The sequence below is a fragment of the Micrasema longulum genome, unplaced genomic scaffold (genome assembly GCF_059751315.1).
Source record: "Micrasema longulum isolate JH-2025_06_02 unplaced genomic scaffold, ASM5975131v1 h1tg000142l, whole genome shotgun sequence".
NCBI classification, from domain to species: Eukaryota; Metazoa; Arthropoda; class Insecta; order Trichoptera; family Brachycentridae; genus Micrasema; species Micrasema longulum.
In genome coordinates, this window is record NW_028277348.1 from 968,378 (window position 1) to 987,498 (window position 19,121).

Below are 19,121 nucleotides of genomic sequence, written 5' to 3' on the forward strand. Positions count from 1 at the left end.
TCCTTTCTATTGAAAATAATAACTTAACAATAAATATTGATCCATGTTTTCCGCTGGGGAAAACATAATCTTTTTTTAATAATAATTCGCAAACCGATGGCCATTAAAATAATATTTCTATTTTAAAAACTTATAAAGAATTAAAACGCATGATTAATTCCTCAGTAATATATACAAACCTTTCTTCTTCAAATTTCATACATCTTCATTCGTACGCGCGCCGATTATTCCAACTTGCCACATATTAACTTAAAACTCTAATTAACCTTTGCGCCATAATTTTCTAATCCGCGTCCGTGATACATAAGGCACTGCACCAGCGCGCCAATCGCAACGTATCAGCGATTGTTTTATGAAATGTATAAAATTATTTTACATCCACCTTGCCAGGAATCGAACCTAGGACCTCAAGTATGGTAGGCAAACGCGCCAACCACTACACTAGGAGGCGAATCATTTCCATTTTTTTAATTAATGATTCCTTTCTAATCTTCATAAATATAAATTAGTTTAATGATTTATTTTTTTATGTTTAGTATATGTTTATTGTAACAGACGCGGCGGATCACTGCTTCGTCCGTAGCAATCGCGCCCGTCACAAGAACTGTATTTCTATAGGTGCTGGTGTCAAATGCAGAGTGGCCGGGCGTAGGCGGGCCTCGGCCGACGAACGATAAGCTCCGGGGGAGGTATCGTCGCCTAGAGATCCCTTGCGGGGTCGCTAGCGAGTAGCGCTGGCGGCCGCAATCCTGAGTCAGGCAACCGGGTTGTAAGGCCGGTATCTCTCCGTCGGTGGGAACGGCAGGGTGTGTTCCGGGGAAGTATCCAAGGGTCCAAATTATCCGGGGTCCAAAATCCAATCCAAAGAGTATCCGAGTTCCAAGTCCAGGGGGGTAGCGGTGTTCGAATACAGGTGGCGATGAGGTCCGGTTTGAAGCGAGGTAGGGAGATGAAGTGGAGAGTAAGAAGCCTTAGTAGTGTGATGAGATGACTGACTTTATTTTTCCCCGGCGGGGCTATATATACAACATTTTTGCCGTGCGGCGGCGGGCTAGGCCAATAGCGGGCGGTGCTAGGTTGGCCAATCACGCGGCGAGAGAGATAGCGAGCACATTTGCCGGCTCTATCGGTCTCTCTCGCGCCACGTATAAGGTCCCCACCCTCCCGCTACCGGCCGCAGTTCCCCGCCGACCGCGCGGCGATCAACACTCATACAGAACAACATAAAAACACATTATGGGCATACAAATATTTTCATGAATTCTAATCTATATGTGGGCTTCAGTATGGCGATCACCACCCCCGAAAGTGACAAATACTAGTCTTTATTGAGGAGGTGGTAGATCGCTTACACATACTGAAGCCTCCTATGCTACATTAAAGCCCCAGGAAGGGCCGCCAAGTTGGTGCATGTGCTTTTACGTCGGCAACATTTATTTTTAATTAATTAGTTTTAACGTATTTAATATTATATACATTCTAATCTTAGTTAATTATAATTAATTTTATAAAAAATAATATGCAAAACATAATATTTTAGTTTTAAATATGACGAGATGTTTATGAGTAAGTGTGGAAAAGAGACAATGAGTTTTAAGCAATAAGTGAGAGGGAGAAGGAGAAAGCTCCTAATTTGGGCGTTATAAAACCACCCCAAAACAGTCGGAACACAACGAGTCGGAAAAGAGCCAGGAAGGAGAGTCGACCAAGAGTCGGTCGACAGTCGGGAGAGTGAGTTGGGTCGACGCAATCGTACCGTCGATCGCGGAGACGATACAATGTCGAGAGTCGTGGAAGTTGAAGTGAAGTGAGTGTACGGGTAGCAAGTGCTACGTAGCAAACCTCGTGGAATCCGACTACTCCACGAGGGTCATCGGAGGCCGCCTTCCAGCCGCGAAGGTCCCTCCACATCCAGGACATCCATCATCCTCTAAAGGAACGCCAGTTTCCTGCACCACCAGCGCGTGTGCCTAGCCCACGGCCGGCCAGTCTTCCAGCTGGCTGTCGCCGTCACCATCGCCACGGGACCGAATCCCGAGAGCCGCCCAAAGCTCTATCCATGGCAGATCTCCGCCTAGGACATCGCCCAGCATGTGTTTATCCGAACACAGCATCCGGCCACCATCCGTCATCTCTCCACATAAGTTAAACCACCATTGCGTTAGAATTAAGATATTGGCGAAGAGTGACAATTACGAACTGCATTAGTTAAGGACCTAGATCTGTAAGTATTTTCTTTCTCTCATGTTTGTAACTAGTTCTAAGATTATTATTATGTTCTAGTTTAATAAACATAGGTACATAAAACATTCAAGCTTTTTAAATTATCTTCCAATTTAATCGTTTTCAGATTAGATTTAAGTTTTCTTTATTTTCTTTTGGGCTTTAAATTCATTTAGTTTTAATTAGAATTATATTATCATGATGGGGGATAAAAAGGGGAACACATGGCGAAGTAACTTTTTACACCACATATCCGATGAGGCACCAGGAAGACGCGATCTTCCAAATTCATCTCAAGTTTTCGTTCGGCGGATGTTCCCGCTTTCTCTCAGTTAGCGGAGAGACGGACAGCTTCCGTCTATTCATACGTGCGAACGCGGAATTTGATTTTTCACAGCCTCCGAGATGATCAAATCTCATCTTAAATTTTCTCTCGCCACCACTCTATCTCAATACCCAAACACCCCATAAAAATATTATTTTTATTATATATTATTTTACCCCCCCGTGATAAACTGCCAAGCGCTCGTCGAATAAATATTCAAACGGAGGCATTTATACATGAGCGGAAAAAGAACGCGCTTTCAACCTGAAGTTTCTAACAGTTGTCGGTGGTTCTGTCACTAGCTGTCACTGTCAAAATATACGACGTGTAGTTCTTCAAAAAAGTGTTTATGCTTTTCTATTAGATATAATATGGAACCGTTTTAATTTGTAATAAATCAGAAAACTTAAACATTAAATTAACAATGACTTCTCATCTAGAAATAGACGTTAAACGATTGCTTAATCGCTGCGAAGAAATGGCAAATGAGGATCCGAATAAAGATTGGAGACTCAAGAAATACCTCGAATCGCTCGAAACTATGTTACTTGAACTTCATAAACTCCCTACGTATGTAAACTAACTATTTAAATACTATTTGGCTTTGATTAAATTGTTGTTTTGTATGCAAAAATAATATTTCCGAAATGTTTTAGTAAACCATCTAAAGATACTCTATCCAATTATAATAGAAGACATGTGTTTCTCAAAGGTCTTATTCAAACTACCAGACTAATCAACCCAGTTCAGAAGGTATGCTAATTATAAAATATGTACTTGTGTTATTATTTATTTCATGTTTATATGAGCAGAAGTTAGTGTCAGGGTAAATTATAATATTAAATCATATAATTTGTGTTTCTTTTTCATGTAATTAACTTACCTTTAAAAATATCAAGATATGGAAATTTATGGTAGTAAATTCTTGCACCCCTTGATTTCAATTTATATCTTACCAATCATAAGTACGTATATTTTAAAGTAATAAATACTTACCCATATAAATTAGCCTATTTATTTTAATTTCAAAAAGGCGTCTATCTTTTGTTTACAGCGTTTTTCTTCTTTTTTTTTAAATGGCGGATATTCATTTTTTTGCTGCAAAATGACTCCAGTTATATTTTCTATAGTGATTTGATTAAATAAAAAAAAAGTTTTTTCATAGGTTGTTGCAGTTCAACATCTTGCTCACGGTGCCGCGACTACAGGAAACAATGAAGCAACTAAAGAAATACACCAAAAAACAACAGCCAAGTATGGACAAGAACTCAAATCTGAACTTTTTTTGAATGGTCAGTTTGTTTTACCAATAATCTGTTCTTAATTGGAATGTTTCTAATTGAAAACATAATGAATTCATTGATTTGAAATTAAATCATTTTGTAATTTAAAAATAGAATTTTTACTTTATTTATTAAGTACATATTTATCTTAATTTTCAGATAATGATGATGCACTTAGACACAGAAATATATCTAAACCACCCAATTCTAAATCAGTAATAAATGGTTCAGAGGACCTTGATAGTCTACTGCGATACCATCACACAATGCAGGAAAAAGTAGCTGAAAACATGCTATTGCTCACACGGAACTTAAAAGAACAAACTCAGTTAGCGAGCACAATAATAAAAAAAGACACAGAGGTAAAATGTTTTTTTATATTTAGCACTTTATTGTAAAAGTAAAAAATGGTTTATGTTTTAATTGTAGTAATCATTTAGAAAAATTACTTATTCATAGAAACATGTATCTATTATAAACTTGTTGAAAAATTATATAACAGTAATATTTAGTTCAAACTATTTAGAAATCTTTAAATAAAAATAGTATGAGCAATATTGTTAATTGAATCGGCATTCACTTCCTAACACTTCATAATAATTTATAGTAGGCGCATCTTAATATTTATATCAAACTCTTCAAAGAAAAATGTTTTTGTTTTTACAATCACCTTATCAATTAACATTATCCCTTTGCAACTGGTTTCATACCAGCGTGAGTTTGCCTCTCACCAAAAATCATCATCAATACATTGCGATTCCCAAATTATTCCTGAACGTCTCAATCATGCAGATACCTTTCCCAAAAATATAGGCTTTCAGGTTTTTTTTTCTATTTTTTCATTGCTGGTGATCATAATTAAAAGCATTAGTAAGGTAAACAATCGCCGGTTGCAACAACGGTTGTTAAACAACTTTAACTTTCACCAAAAATAATTGAGGGTACTACTTGCCAAGTCAGTAGACCTCCACAAACTTTGATTTTGAGAAAAATGAACCTATAAAACCACTATTTTTTTTTCTGAAATCTTACCCTTTCTTTTCAAATAAAAAAACAGCTTGCTTATTCTAAAGACAATTTGAATCTGTCTCTAAAATTTACCACTTTACACACTAACATTGACCAGTCTACCCACATTTGAACATCTATATTTCTTCAATTCTTCCATCCGTTTATTTTCATAAATTAAAAAAACTGCAACCTTTACTGATGTGGGTGAGATTATCTGTTGCAATATTTTTATATCTTAATGAAAATTTCTTAAGGATTGAATCTAGTATTTATTAGCCAAAAATGGGATACATATGCATTCAAAATGTTGTTAGATTTATTTTGTATTGTAAACACATGGGTGCAGTCAATTTGAGTGTTTATAAGCCTACATTAATCTACTAGAGAACTTTTATTTTATCAGTATGCACATTTTATTTGAAAACCTTCTTGTATGCAAACATAAATGAAAGTGATTTTTGATTTGAATGCAGTATACCTAATTACTATAAAGTTATATATTTTCTATTTAGGTGCTAAAAAATTCATCCCACATGACGGATACCAATTTAACCTCACTATCGTCTGAACACCTAAGATTAAAAGATCAAAGCAAAAAAGCTTGGAAATGTTGGCTATGGATTATGATTGGTCTTGTTATGGTCATATTCATAAGTAAGTTTATCTATCATTATTAAAATCGTTACCTCTAGTTTTGTATATTGAAGGAAGCTGAATTTGTGATTTGCAACCAAAGGTTATATTAAAATTTATTGCAACAGAGAGGGAAATCATTTTTGAGAAGGGAATATAGAAGTCTAAAGGGAGAACCAACGCAGCAAACTCCGGTGACAACTGTCATCAAGCGAAGGCGATACGGTTGGCTAGATCACATACTGCGGTTGCCTTCTAAGAACCTTAACCAGGCTTGTCTACTTTACAAGGCATCAGATTCTCGGCGTCCTGGGTGTTCGTCGGCAGTTCATGTCAGAACTACTGGATGTGAACCTGACTTAAAAGAATGGACAAGAGCTGGCAACTGACAGAGATACCTTGAGGCTCCTTGTGAAAACCATATGCTCTAACTAGGGAGCGGACATGGAATGATGATGGTGATATGGAAATAGAACATTTACAGGGTTTAATGGCCACTTTTCGCACTGTGTAACATTCACCATTTAGACTATGTTCCAACATTACATTTCCGCAACTCTGCTTAACCCTTATCTTGGCATAATGGAAAAAAAAATATTTACACATGGTGGAAAGGGGTTCAGAATCCCAAACATTTTTTTTTTCAAATTGAAGTTTATTATGAATTGTTATAATGCAGTTAATAATCTAAAATATGGTAAAGCAGTTTTAATTGAACTAGTGTTATAGTTCATGAGAAAAAATGAGATCATATTGACGCTAAAAAGGAAATAGTTACCAAGCCATATGTAGCAACCTTACAGAAGAGCCAATTAAATTTTTTTTTTGTTTTTAATAAAGAATCCCGTATTTTAAATTTTCATTTAAACTATGTAGGAATCATGCCAAAATACTAAATAATATGTATGAGATTTTTTTTATGAATTAATTTAAAAAACTTTAATTGGCTCTCATGTAAAATTGCTACATGTCAGTTGGTAACTTTTTCCTTTCCAATAGGATATATTTCCAAGAAAAGGGTTAAGGTTATGTTGCCCATAATTCACAATTTGATTCCTATTATTTTAAATATGCATTTACTTTAAGAATCTCAATTCCATTACTATAATTTTCTACTTTCTTTCTGAATAGCACCTTTGAAATTGATCCCCCTAATTTGAATAACCTCTAATATCTGTATTTCCCTATATAATCTTTAAATAATTTTTTATTTCTTATATTGTATTTGTTTCATTTCAGATATGGTACTATTTATGAAAGTAATCAAGAAAAAATCGTGATAAATATGATATGCTTTTTTTGAATTTGTTGAAGATGAATATGATTGATTCCATATAAGCAAAACTATGTATAATGCTTTCTTATACTTGTTGCTGTGTTTAGTCAGATAAGTTTGAGTTGGTACCTATCCTTTTTTTATAATAAAAAATATTCCTGAATATTTGAGTATTTCCTTTTATTTGAGTATTTGAATATTGTCGGCCTTGTGGTGTAGTAGTCATCGCGTTTGCCTACCATGCAAGAGGTCTCGGGTCCAATTCTCGACATGGTTGACATGAAATATTTATTTACAAGCTACAAAAAGTGGCTTGGTGGGATTTTAGTTTTAGTAAAAATATAACAAGTGAAATTTTTTTAAATTGTAAAAATGTATAATTATGCTATTAAATCAAATAAAATAAATAAATAAATTTAAAAAGGTGTTTTTACACCACAATATTTCCCAGTCCCTGGGGTGCTATTCTGAACCACTCGCGGCATGAGAAAACAGTTTTCCTTATGTATTTTGCATGTAAATACACAAGATAATACGGCCGCGAGAGCGTTTGGAATACCAGGCCTAGACTTGTACCTGAAGCGTAAGAGTGATCATCTTACCTTTATGTAACAAAAATTATCAAGACACACTGTGATCGGTGTACCAATGCAATGCCCTATGCACCATTATGTGTGGAAAAAAACGGTGATGATGATTTGAGCATTTATATTTTTTTGTTTGTAAAAACAAAACTTTATTGATTTATTTTGTTCCTTCCCGTTCTTACCCTTTATTTTCTTTTGTCTTTCTCCTTCTTCACTCCTTCTTTAATCCTCCTTTTTCTTGTCAATATATATTTTTTCAAATATATATATACTTTTATTTTTATGAAATTCCACATTGTGTTGTAATTTTTTCTATTCTGATCTGAATCAGTTTTCAACAATGTTTTTAATATATCCAAATGTTTGGGGACGCGCTGGATTTCCTCCCCAGGGAGTTATTTAGATCTAAATTTGTTGCAACAGAGAGGGAAAACATTTTTGAGAAAGGAATATGGAGGTCTAAGCATTTACAGGGCTTGTGACCTGTCATCAGCTGATTTAAGTGGTCACTTTCCACACTGTGTAACTTCACCATTCTGCCCATGTTTGAATATCCACATTTCCTCAACTCTTCAATCTCAGATTCACAATCTCACCCACATGTCAAAGGTTTCAGCTTCTTTACTTCACAAAAGTCAACAGGTGGAAGAGTTGAGGTAATGTGGATGTTTAAACATGGGCAGAGTGGTGAATGTTACACAGTGTGTAAAGTGGACACTTAAACCAGCCAATGACAGGTAATAAGCCCTGTAAATGCCTAGAATTCCATATTCCCTTCTCAAAAATGTTTTCCCTCTCTGTTGCAACAAATTTAGATCTGAATCTGGATCTTGCCTTGTGATTCTAGCATTATTTTTAGATTTATTAATAATCTAATAAGGAACTTGGATGTTACGTAAAAAGGTAATAATCGGCCATCACTCTTTATTATTTAATACTGTTACAGTCACATAATTACTTATGGTTTAACTATTGAACATTAGTGCGTGTATTAAAAATCGAAAACAATAAACAAGATTCATTTTAAAATATCGCCATTACTCACTGTGTTGAATCGCAGAAAATTTCGCACCTTTATATTCACACATTTTCATTGTTTCATGTATGTATTATTGACTAACTTGATTCATTATAAACCAAAAGGTTTTTTATAAGTTATATGGTCCATGAAATATTGTGCATTAATTAAGGACACACTATTTTGAACTAGAATTGTAACCTTTTTCTTTTATTAAAACAGTTACTTAGTTTTTTACTAAATATTTATAACTACGTAAAGACAAAAAGCATTATAATATACCTAATATGGATCTTTGCTATAGTACATAATTTCATAGTGTGTTTGTAAAATGTTAACTACTTGGATGAGTTTAAACAGTATTTTTTTTTATTTATGTATCATGAACTCCATAAACAAGCTGTATACATTTTTATATTTCTCATACCAATAATTTAATTTACATTGTTAGGAATGCGTTTGGACAAATACGCTTGCTAATAATACAATATGAACAAATATTATATTGCATTAATTACTATTTTTTTTTTACTAATTTATGTATTTCTAAACACTCGTTTACAATAAATTTTTATAATATATTTATTATTTAAAATTTATATCTTTGATTGCATGTAAATTATTTTTTATAAAAATAACTTTTTTTTTGAAATGCAATATTTAATAATTTCAAATGATATCAATTTAAATAATCTCTTTTAATGTAGTAAAAACAAATAAAATTTTATTATTTCCTCCCTAATATTGATTTTCAGCTACTAAATCAAACTTCCATATTTTATTGGGACCTATTTCGGTCACAAACATGTAAGATCCATTCCGAGCGATGGCAATTGAATGCGGATTTGTAAAACCCTGAAAAAAAAATGCAATAAGTTTTCCAAACATATTTATATTTTGTAAGTTTACACCAACGTCAATTGATTATTTTGTCCATCATATATATATATATATATATATATCATATATTTGAATGTATCATATAATTTAGTTTATTTTTTGTTGTATTTATACAGGTATTTAAAAACAATAAAAAAAACTAATGCATTCCACTAACCAAGTGGCTTTCAGTGGATTTTTGTTGTGGTAGCAATGGTAGTAGCGTTATTAATTTATCATGAATTGGAATCGAAATGCCCACATCGTAATTAAATTGTAAAATGTATAATAGATTTTCCCTCAAAATGAAAGCAGGAAGTGTGAGACTAATACCCGTATGCAGAGACAAAACTTAAGGTGAGGAGAGTACATTCTATTGTCTTCACTTTTGGGTTATTCTCCGCATTTGAGATTAGAATGTACTTTCCTCACCTTAAGTTTTGTCTCTGCATACAGGTATAAAGGTTACTTTGTAAGCAACTGATAGACACTAAATAATTTTTTTACTCAAAAAAAAGTTGGTTAACTCGAATGGGGAATGTAAACTTCAAGATTGATGTATTTTATTCAATAGTTCAAACACTTTTTTGTGTATTTTATTCATAAGTCATAAGCACACTTACTTTGTTAGTGACCATGAATTAATTACCTCTATATTTGATGCTCAATGCTAAATAAAGCTCGGGAAAGATAATCAAGAGGTAGAAATAGAAAGAAGGCGAGGTCTAGCATGGGCTGCCTTTAGTAAGCTCTCATATATCCTGAAATCTCCAAAGTATTCACATTACTTAAAGAAGAAACTTTTTGATGCTTGTGTTCTCCCTGTACTAACATATGGCTGTGAAACTTTTGTGTTCACGAAAAAAAAAACACAAATTATCAGTGACACGGAGACCCATGGAAAGAAGAATGCTTGGTATTTTATTGAGAGACAGAAAAACCAATACATGGATTAGAGCGAGAACAAAGGTCACCGATGTGGTCCACAGGGCTGCCAACCAGAAATGGAGCTGGGCTGGTGATATAGCCAGAGCCACAGACTCTAGATGGACCAAAAAAGTCCTGGAATAGCGACCCAGAACAGGTAGAAGGAGTGTCGGCAGGCCTCAGACAAGGTGGTCTGATGACATAAGACAAGTTGCGGGAAGTGGTTGGATGCGGTTGGCTCAGGATAGAGAGATATGGAGGCCCATGTTCACCATTGGACAAGAGACGGCTGATGATGATGATATTTGATGAATATCAAAGCTACGAACCTTTCTGATAATAAACCGCTCACATATGCTGTGAGCACTGCGTAGTTGTGCTGTTATACCCGCTCACAGATGTATGTGAGCACTGCGATAAATTAGTTAAATTAATATAAGAAAACAACAAATTATGTGATTTTAGCATGGCACTAGCGTTTCATATGCTAATAACTTTGTAATATTGTGGGTTAATTACTACGACTAGCTAACATCAAAATTGGCATTTGTGAGTTACCCACTTAAAACATTATTTTTTTCCCCCCCATGAATGCTAAAAATAGACAAGTCATGCATTCAAATCATCATATTAAAATGATTTTAATGAATCATGACTTGCCGTTTTTGATGGGTAACTCAAAAATCCTGATTTCGAAGTTACCTAATTGTAGTAATTACCCCGCGGTATTATAATGTATACATATTCATATGCACTAGAATACCTACCTATTTGTAAATATTTAATAGTTCAAAATTATTGCAACTTACCTTCTTTGGTCCCCAATCACCCAGGAATTCTTCTGACTGAGGATCGATAGTGAATCCTCGAACTTTTATCATTGGAGAGGTGGGTCCGTTAACCACGTAAACGAGATCTCCTAGGGCAGCTATGGCGAACACCCGTCCCAAATCGGGGGCCTGGATATTGGCTGGGGGCTTCAGCGGAGAGGCTGAGCCCATCAGTCCTGCGCGGGGGCATACAACACGCATGTTTTCTCTGTCAGCAACACACACTAAATCCAAATGTTCCAAGAGGGCCAATCCATGAGGTACCTACAATGTAATAAATTATCATCATATTTATAACATTGTTTGTTAGTTTATTTAACATCAATTCGTCACCATCATAACCTTATCCGCATGCGATGGTGCATAGGGCATGGAGGTAAGGCCATCAGTCCAGTTTTACTCTTTGGGTGCCATTTCAGGGATAGTGAAATATTGAATTGTAAAGAAAATTGTGTTGATCTTGCCTGGGTTCAACCTCTAGGGACCTGTTAATACTAATATATTACAACATAGATGGAGAACATTTTAGAGACGGGAATATATGCCTAGACTTCTATATTCCCTTCTTTAAAATGTTCTTCATCTCTGTTGTAATATGTTAATAATTTAAAATCGAAATTATATGCTCTTCTTACCTGCCTTTCCTACCCAGTTTTAAGGTTAAACAATATTTTATTCATAAGCTTAGTCAATCTTTTTATTTTTATTACGTTAAGTCATAAAAAAATTACATTTATTTATGTACATTAAATATAGATTTACATATTTTGTAACTTTCTATTCAATAAATAAATAAAAAAAGTACCGGAAAATTATGTTATTGTAAAGAAATGTTAAATCATTGACCCTTTGTTTCATCGTCGTTACCTTTCCACACCGAATAGCGCATAGGGTACTGAATTTGTATGCTAATCTCAGCATATCTTGACTCTTTTTTACAGAATGACAAAATGATCAGTCTTGCGCTATAGGTACCAGAACAGAGACCATGAAATATTCCATAGTAAAAACACATCTTTAAAAAAATATTTCATTTCAACCTTGTCGGGAATCGAACCCTCTTAGATGGTAGGCGAAAGCGCTGACCATTAGACTACGAGGCTGACGCCTCGTCTACTGTAATGTTATTTTTCTTGAATTTACCTGAAGTGACAGGAATTCTGGCGGGCTTGGCATCATCCTCAACAATCCTCCTGCTGCATTAAATTTGAGGATCTGATTATTACAGTAACCGTCTGCCACAAACACTTCTCCAGTTGTGGCTATAGCTACGGCCGTAGGCATGCAGAGAAGAACGCGAGACCCCCTGGGGGAACCACCTCGGAAGGCCTCACCAAGAGTCAAGCGTGGATATCTATGGCCAGGAGTGTACTGTAAGATAAAAAATATTTTAAACTCTGAATATACCATTCTTATCTTCAATATGCTAAAAAATATAGCTATCATCCTCATCATCATCAAATCCGTATTCGTACCCAAAAGTGCATAGGTCACTGCATTGGTACTCTAAATGCAGTGTATCTCGATCATATAAACTTCACATACTAAATTCACATAAAGGTAAGGTACCTAATGAATTTTATGTTTTAGTTGCAAATCCAGGCAGAACCGGATCTGCCATAGGTTCAGTTGGCACAAAGAACCTGAAAAGGTATTAGCCCAGTGCGTTCGAATGTTTAATAACCCGATGTTAATGTGTTAGTACTAGTCAGTGAACCAAGTAAGGGAGTACGGGCTACAATGGATTACCTTTTTTTTAAACCTCCGTCGCCCTGAAGTTTATCATTTAATTCTGGTCACAGGCATTATTAGCCTTCAAAGTAACGGTTTCAGTTTGGCAATTTTCAGCTTATTTAATTAGATGCTATATTTTTCATTACTTTAAGGTAATCGATCCACTGTGACCCAGAAGTGGGCCACAGTGGATCAACCTTAAGTTTGCAGCGGATCAGACTGGAATACACTGAATAACCCCATTAAATAAAATAAAAAGTGTTAATTTAAGTGATAAACTGTTTGTTATTGGTACTTTATGTAAATTCTCAATTCTATCCGGCTTTAAAGATTAAAAATCATACTTTCTATTTCGAGATTATTTGGGGTATCGGTAGCAATAATGGACTTCCCTTCCCGTCTTGATGCTCTTCCCTCTTTTCTTGAACTGACCTTTGGTAATTCACGAAACTGAAAATGACTTTTTATTTATGAAAAGAAAAACTATCCACTGTGACCCAAGTGAAATGATTCACCCGATGACAGTTTTCGTAAATATAAAAATAGCAAGCTCCTCTCCCAACTAACTAAAATAGTGTACTTAAATATTAAACAGTGACCAACGAAAGGTAAAAATGAATCTTTAAAATTTTCAACCCACATTCGAACAAAACATTTATCAAATACACCTAATTGTCCTAACATATTGACCGAAGCATCATGGCATGTCCTCCACCTTTAACGTTGTAAAGGTGACTATTGTGGCGAAGAGAGTATGAAAAAGTGTCAACTAAACAAAAGTGCGTGTGTACACGCGCAATGCACAAGAAGCTCTGTAATCTGTGATCCACTGTTACCTACACTCCCCTCTAAACATACCAATTTCATTTGTGTTAGGTAGGCAAACTTGAATGCTTTGTGTGAAAACTTAAATGAGCAGAAAATTACTACGGTAATGGTATTTTTTTTTCTGTACGACCTAGGATAATTTTTTTTATTTAAATTGTAATTAAAATTAAATTGTCGACAATGCGTATTGGTTTGAAATACGCATGTTTTAGATTACTGAAATGAGATGTTTTACGCCCTATAGGATAAACGGCACGTGTTAAGTTACCTCGCCATACTTATAATGCAATATTTACGGGCATGACGTGTGACGTCTAAGTGACGTGATGCCAACTGCGAGCCGTTTTGCATGTGCTTGTTTCTAAACCCTCTCAATCATAATGAGTTTGGAACCTATCAAAGATAATGAGTTTGAAAGGAGATAGAAAGAGGAACCAAGAAAAGAAAAAGGCATAAAAAAATATATTTGAGAAGAAAAAAAAAAGCTGTAATAACTCAGGGAGTTCAGAATTCTGGGAATATATAATAATATTTCAGGCGTTTCTTGAAGGCGGCTAGAGGAGGTGCATTTTTTATATGAAGAGGTAGCACATTCCTAAGTCTAGCAGCTTGAACGGAAAAGGAATAGAAGGAAAATGATGTGCTATGTTGAGGAAATGAAAGTGTTCTCTCCTGAGAAGAGCGAAGCGAAAGACCATGATCAGAAAGGTAAATCAAATTCTCACCAAGATATTTTGGAGTGCAAGGGTTCTGAAGAATATTATAAAGAAGTGAGAGAAATTATATGATTAGAATTGTAAAAATTTTCTCTATTCAATATATTTCTGATTTGTGAAAATCATGATACCCTAATGTTCTTGTATTTGGGCAAACTTCAAAAGTGCTTACCTTAAACACTTGGTGCATGGCGACATCCGTCACCCAGACGTTATCGTGTCGATCCACGGTCAGGCCGTGAGGCATGTAGAAGGAATCCGCCCCCCATGATGTCACGACCGCCCCCGTGTGACAATCCAGTACTAGGACGGTATCCTTCTTGATAGGCCCCTCACTATAGTGCTGGTAACTGTGCGACTCGTTGAATGAACTAGAAAAATGAAATCATCGTTTTTAAATCTGAATATTTTCCAATTTTCTTCATTGGATTCCTAAAAATCATACCCTTTGTTTATTATTTGTAAATTCTCTAAATTAATACTCTTTCATTTTTTACCTTCGTATTAAAACAAATGTCACTGACATATTATATATGAGAGTTTTAGAAGGAAACGTAGAAATCTCCATTGAAGGAGTTATTGAGATATTTGCGAAAAACTTTGTGAGATTTCTAATAATTATGCTTCACTAACTTAATTTCGCGACCCCCCAACCCTTTTTTCCATGTATGTTAAAAATATATAATACTTACAAAAAATTTAGGCGTTTGCGTTATTTGCAGTCTGATATAAACATATAATTAAGTATTAAGTACGTAAAACATATAATTTTTAATTGAATACGTGGCCAATTGATAACTAACAAACAAATACAAACATATTAGATGTATTTAAATAAATAAAATATATCGTTAGGGTTAGACTCCCAGCGCCATCTGTTGGTAACACTAGGAACTAGTGCAGGTTCCGGATGTTAGCAACAGATGGCGCTGGTAGTCCGAAAGATCCACAAGTTTCGAGACGTTTCTTTACGCTTCGAGATAATTCTCGCTAGAATGCGCTGGCCTATAAATACGGCGGTCGACCGCGGCCATGGCAGTTTGATGCGAAACAGCGAAGCAAGTGGAATCAGAAGCAATCCCGATAAGTGGAAACGATTCAGAAGTGTAAATTCGGTGTTATGTGGACTGTAAGGTGCCTTGGAGTTGGAGTAATTATAGACTGATTTGTGAGCGTAAGTAACGCGTGGTCATGTCTGCTGTTTAATTGTTGTTATAATTGAAAATGGATAAATTCCTGAAAAGATCATCAGAACCATCAACGTCTAGCGGGAGTAGCGGAATAAAGAAAAAACGTCTTTATGACGACATTTATTTAAAATTTGGGTTTACTGTGATTGACAGTAAACCGCAGTGCGTAATTTGCTTTGAAATTTTGTCAAGAGAAAGCATGAAGCCATCGAAGTTGGTACGCCACCTAAACACAAAACATCCTAATGAAAAAAATAAACCCGTGGAATTTTTTGAGCGAAAATTAAAAGCTCTTGAACGTCAAAAAACTGCTATAGGACAAATGTCCAACCTGAATGAGAAAGCGTTGCTCGCTAGTTATCGAGTAGCTTTTCGTGTGGCTAAAGCAGGAAAATCTCACACTATTGCCGAAAATTTTACCAGCGGCTTTAGATATAGCAGAGATTATGTTTGGCAAGCAAGAGGTCGAAAAGCTCAAAAGTATACCTCTCTCTGACAAAACCATTCAACGCAGGATAAGCAATATGGCGACTGATGTTCGTGTCAAGTCATTGAAAAAATAATGAAAAGTTTTTTTGTATCCTTGCAATTTGATGAATCAACGGATATTGCGAGTTGTGCGCAATTTGTAGCTTTTGTGCGTTTTTAATCCAATGAAATAATAATGGTAGAAATACTATTTTGCAAGGCACTTCCTAAAAATACTACAGGTCAATGCTTGCATGACATGTTCCTTGAAGCTACGCAAGATATGAATATCGATTGGGCACAAAAATGCATTGCTATTTGTAGTGACGGAGCAAAAGCCATGACTGGTACGAAGAGTGGATTTATTGCTAGACTGAAAGAACAGATGCCAAACGCTTGTTGGATGCATTGCTTTCTCCATCGCCAAGCTCATGCAGCCAAATTCTTACCGCAAGAATACAGTAAAGTTCTTAATATTATTATTAACAGTCTAAATTCTACTAAAGGAAATGCGTTGCAGACTCGATTGTTTCGAATCATTTGTGAAGATGTGGGGACACTACACCGTAATTTGCTTTACCATACAGAAGTTAGGTGGTTATCAAAAGGCAAAGTTCTGACCAGAGTTATGGAACTTCGCACTGAACTATTAGTATATTTACAGCAAGCCAAGTCACATTACTCTGAATTCATTTCTGACCCAGAATTCCTCTAAAATTGGCTTTTCTTTCTGAATTATTTGAACATTTAAATAACTTGAATAAAAGTCTTCAAGGGCGTGATGAAAATGTCATTACAGCAAAAGACAAACTCCATGGCTTTATAAAAAAAATTGAATTGTGGTCATCATCTATAAATCAAAACAACTTTGATTCATTTTTGTCCACACAGTCTTTCATTGTCGGAAGTCGGAAGCGAGATCAACATCAACTCATATATATCTGGTATGAAAATGGTGTTACATAATTTGAAGAAAGAATTGTGCCATTACTTCTCACTGCAAGAAATATAGGATAACACTGGGCGAAGGTGAATCTTAGATCCGTTTTTAAATGCAGCTATAAACGAGGAAAATTTAGCAACTAAGCTCAAAGAGAATCTGCTGGAACTATCTGCCGATGGGATGGTTACACTTGGAATTCAAGTCTGAAAATTTGGATACGTTTTGGTTAAAAAGAAAAACAGAATACCCGGAATTAACAACCGAGGCTTTGAAGTGTTTGATTCCATTTTCTACCTCGTACTTGTGCGAGTTGGCATTTTCATCAATGGCGCGAATAAAATGTAAACCAAGAAATCGCTTAAATTTGGAAAACGATTTAATACTTAATGTGGCAAAAACGGATCCACGATGGGAGAAATTAATTGAACAAACTTAAGCGCAACCTTCACATTAAAATGAACGAAGATAAGCAAGCACAGATGTAATCATTTTCTATTTAAACACATTTTTAATATTTATTTTCTTTGTAATAACATGTTTTGAACTAGCATTTTTCTGACTTGTATGATTGATTATAGGGAAATTTTGTTAAATATAATAATTTTAACTCTTATCGACTTTTTATTTAAGTCTCACAAATTATATGTTAGTAAAAAAATGAAGTTTTCTCGACCTCTCGCGACCCCCCTACAGAGGCTCCGCGACCCCCCAGGGGGTCGCGACCCACAGGTTGAAAAACAATGCATTAGATAACACAAAGTATTCGTTAAAACCACCCTTGTGTCAAAAAAGAAAATACATTTCTCGAGTTGCCTTACGTAAAAAAGATTAATTGAATTTGATATTTTATAATACTAATAACTAAACATCGAAATATCAAAAAAAAAAAACTCTACTTTTAGTTTTGTCGTATTAAAAGTCTACAAAATCCAAAAAAGCGGACGACGAAGATTTTTCTCACCTAATCAATTACGTATAGGGCACTGTTTTGGTACCTTAACCGATGGGAGAAATGCTCAAATTGTTCTTTTTTTTAGTATATTTCATAATATTCTACATATATGTATAAAAAAGGGAGTAGGTATGAAAATATTGGGCAAGTATGTGCTTAATTGCTAATAGAAAAAGATGATTATTTACAAAAGTAAATAAAAATTTATTTTTTTAAAAAACGTAAATAACTATTTTTTCTTCCTAGGTACTTCATTATTCATCTTCATCATTCCCTTTCCGCACCTTATGGTGCATAAGGCACTGCATTGGTAAACTAATCGCAGCGTATCTTGAACATTTTTGTCACATGAAGGTAAGATGATTAGTCTTCCTCATCAGGAGCCAGTCTAGGGACTGAAATATTCTAGTGTAAAAACACCCTTTTTAATAAATATTTCACGTCAACCATATCGGGAATCGAACCCGAGACTTCTCTGAGCTGACCCTTTGACCGCGAAGCAGGTATAATGCTTAGTAATTGTAATGTTTCTCATTATTTGTTGATTTACCTTTCATCCCATACACGATCAGCTCTGTGGAATATGACCGGTTGTCCCTTGGAGTTGATGGAAACAGCTGTTATCTGTCCCACGTCCAAGGGCTCTGTCGGCCAATTCTCTATTTCCTTCGGGACGGGGGGTGTTGAAAACTGGTTCCATTCTTTTTCTTTCTCGTGATTCAAATCATTTTCATTCTCCTGAAATAAAAATATGCCGATATAGTCAATGTCATTAACTCCGCCTGGAAAATAAGTAAACATATGACAGTGATCATACCTTTACGTGGGGTGATCTAGCCGCTAGCAATTCTTCTAAATCTTCGAAAGACTCGATTGGCATATCTCCATCTTCCCCGTAAGTTTCTTGAGGTCGGGCGCTCGTGTTAACCAATAATAAGAACAATGAAGTGAAGATAAGAGCGTTCTTGACCGCCATTGCTCCCCGCTCGACTGAACGAATTCGGTTTGTGGATGTTTTCCACAAAATTAGTGGGAAAACGTCGTAGAGTGACGTCAGATTTCCTCTATCGATTCTGTTCCGCTCCCGTTCACGCGCATGCTCGACTTTTATTATAATTGGGAAAGTTCACGCATGTTTACAATCATCTAACAATAAATACACTCATGCCATAACCACAAAACGAGCTTTATGTTTCTTAAATTTGTTTCTAAATTTAGACTCTTACTCGATTAACTTACCTTTCATTCTCAATGTCAAGATATTCGGGTTAAAAAATAATATCGTTTTTACAAAAATC

The 19,121-nt window shown here is 35.2% G+C and overlaps 2 protein-coding genes across 2 annotated transcripts; one reads left to right on the forward strand and one right to left on the reverse strand.

The window, feature by feature from the left end:
- The first annotated feature begins 2,803 nt into the window (after window positions 1–2,803).
- Window positions 2,804–6,914, forward strand: Use1 (Vesicle transport protein Use1). The gene is made up of 6 exons (XM_088242545.1): window positions 2,804–3,118; window positions 3,205–3,301; window positions 3,714–3,840; window positions 3,991–4,193; window positions 5,355–5,496; window positions 6,715–6,914. Exons 1-6 carry the CDS (start codon window positions 2,973–2,975, stop codon window positions 6,753–6,755), a joined length of 756 nt encoding a protein of 251 aa, XP_088098671.1. The 5' UTR covers window positions 2,804–2,972; the 3' UTR covers window positions 6,756–6,914.
- A 2,081-nt stretch (window positions 6,915–8,995) lies between these two features.
- Window positions 8,996–18,911, reverse strand: Pal2 (Peptidyl-alpha-hydroxyglycine-alpha-amidating lyase 2). Its single transcript, XM_088242547.1, has 6 exons — window positions 18,641–18,911; window positions 18,374–18,561; window positions 14,443–14,641; window positions 12,136–12,363; window positions 10,972–11,256; window positions 8,996–9,211 (listed from the first exon to the last, which is right to left on the reverse strand). The coding sequence occupies exons 1-6, from the start codon at window positions 18,797–18,799 to the stop codon at window positions 9,095–9,097; spliced, it is 1,176 nt and encodes a 391-aa protein (XP_088098673.1). The 5' UTR covers window positions 18,800–18,911; the 3' UTR covers window positions 8,996–9,094.
- Window positions 18,912–19,121: the final 210 nt, after the last annotated feature.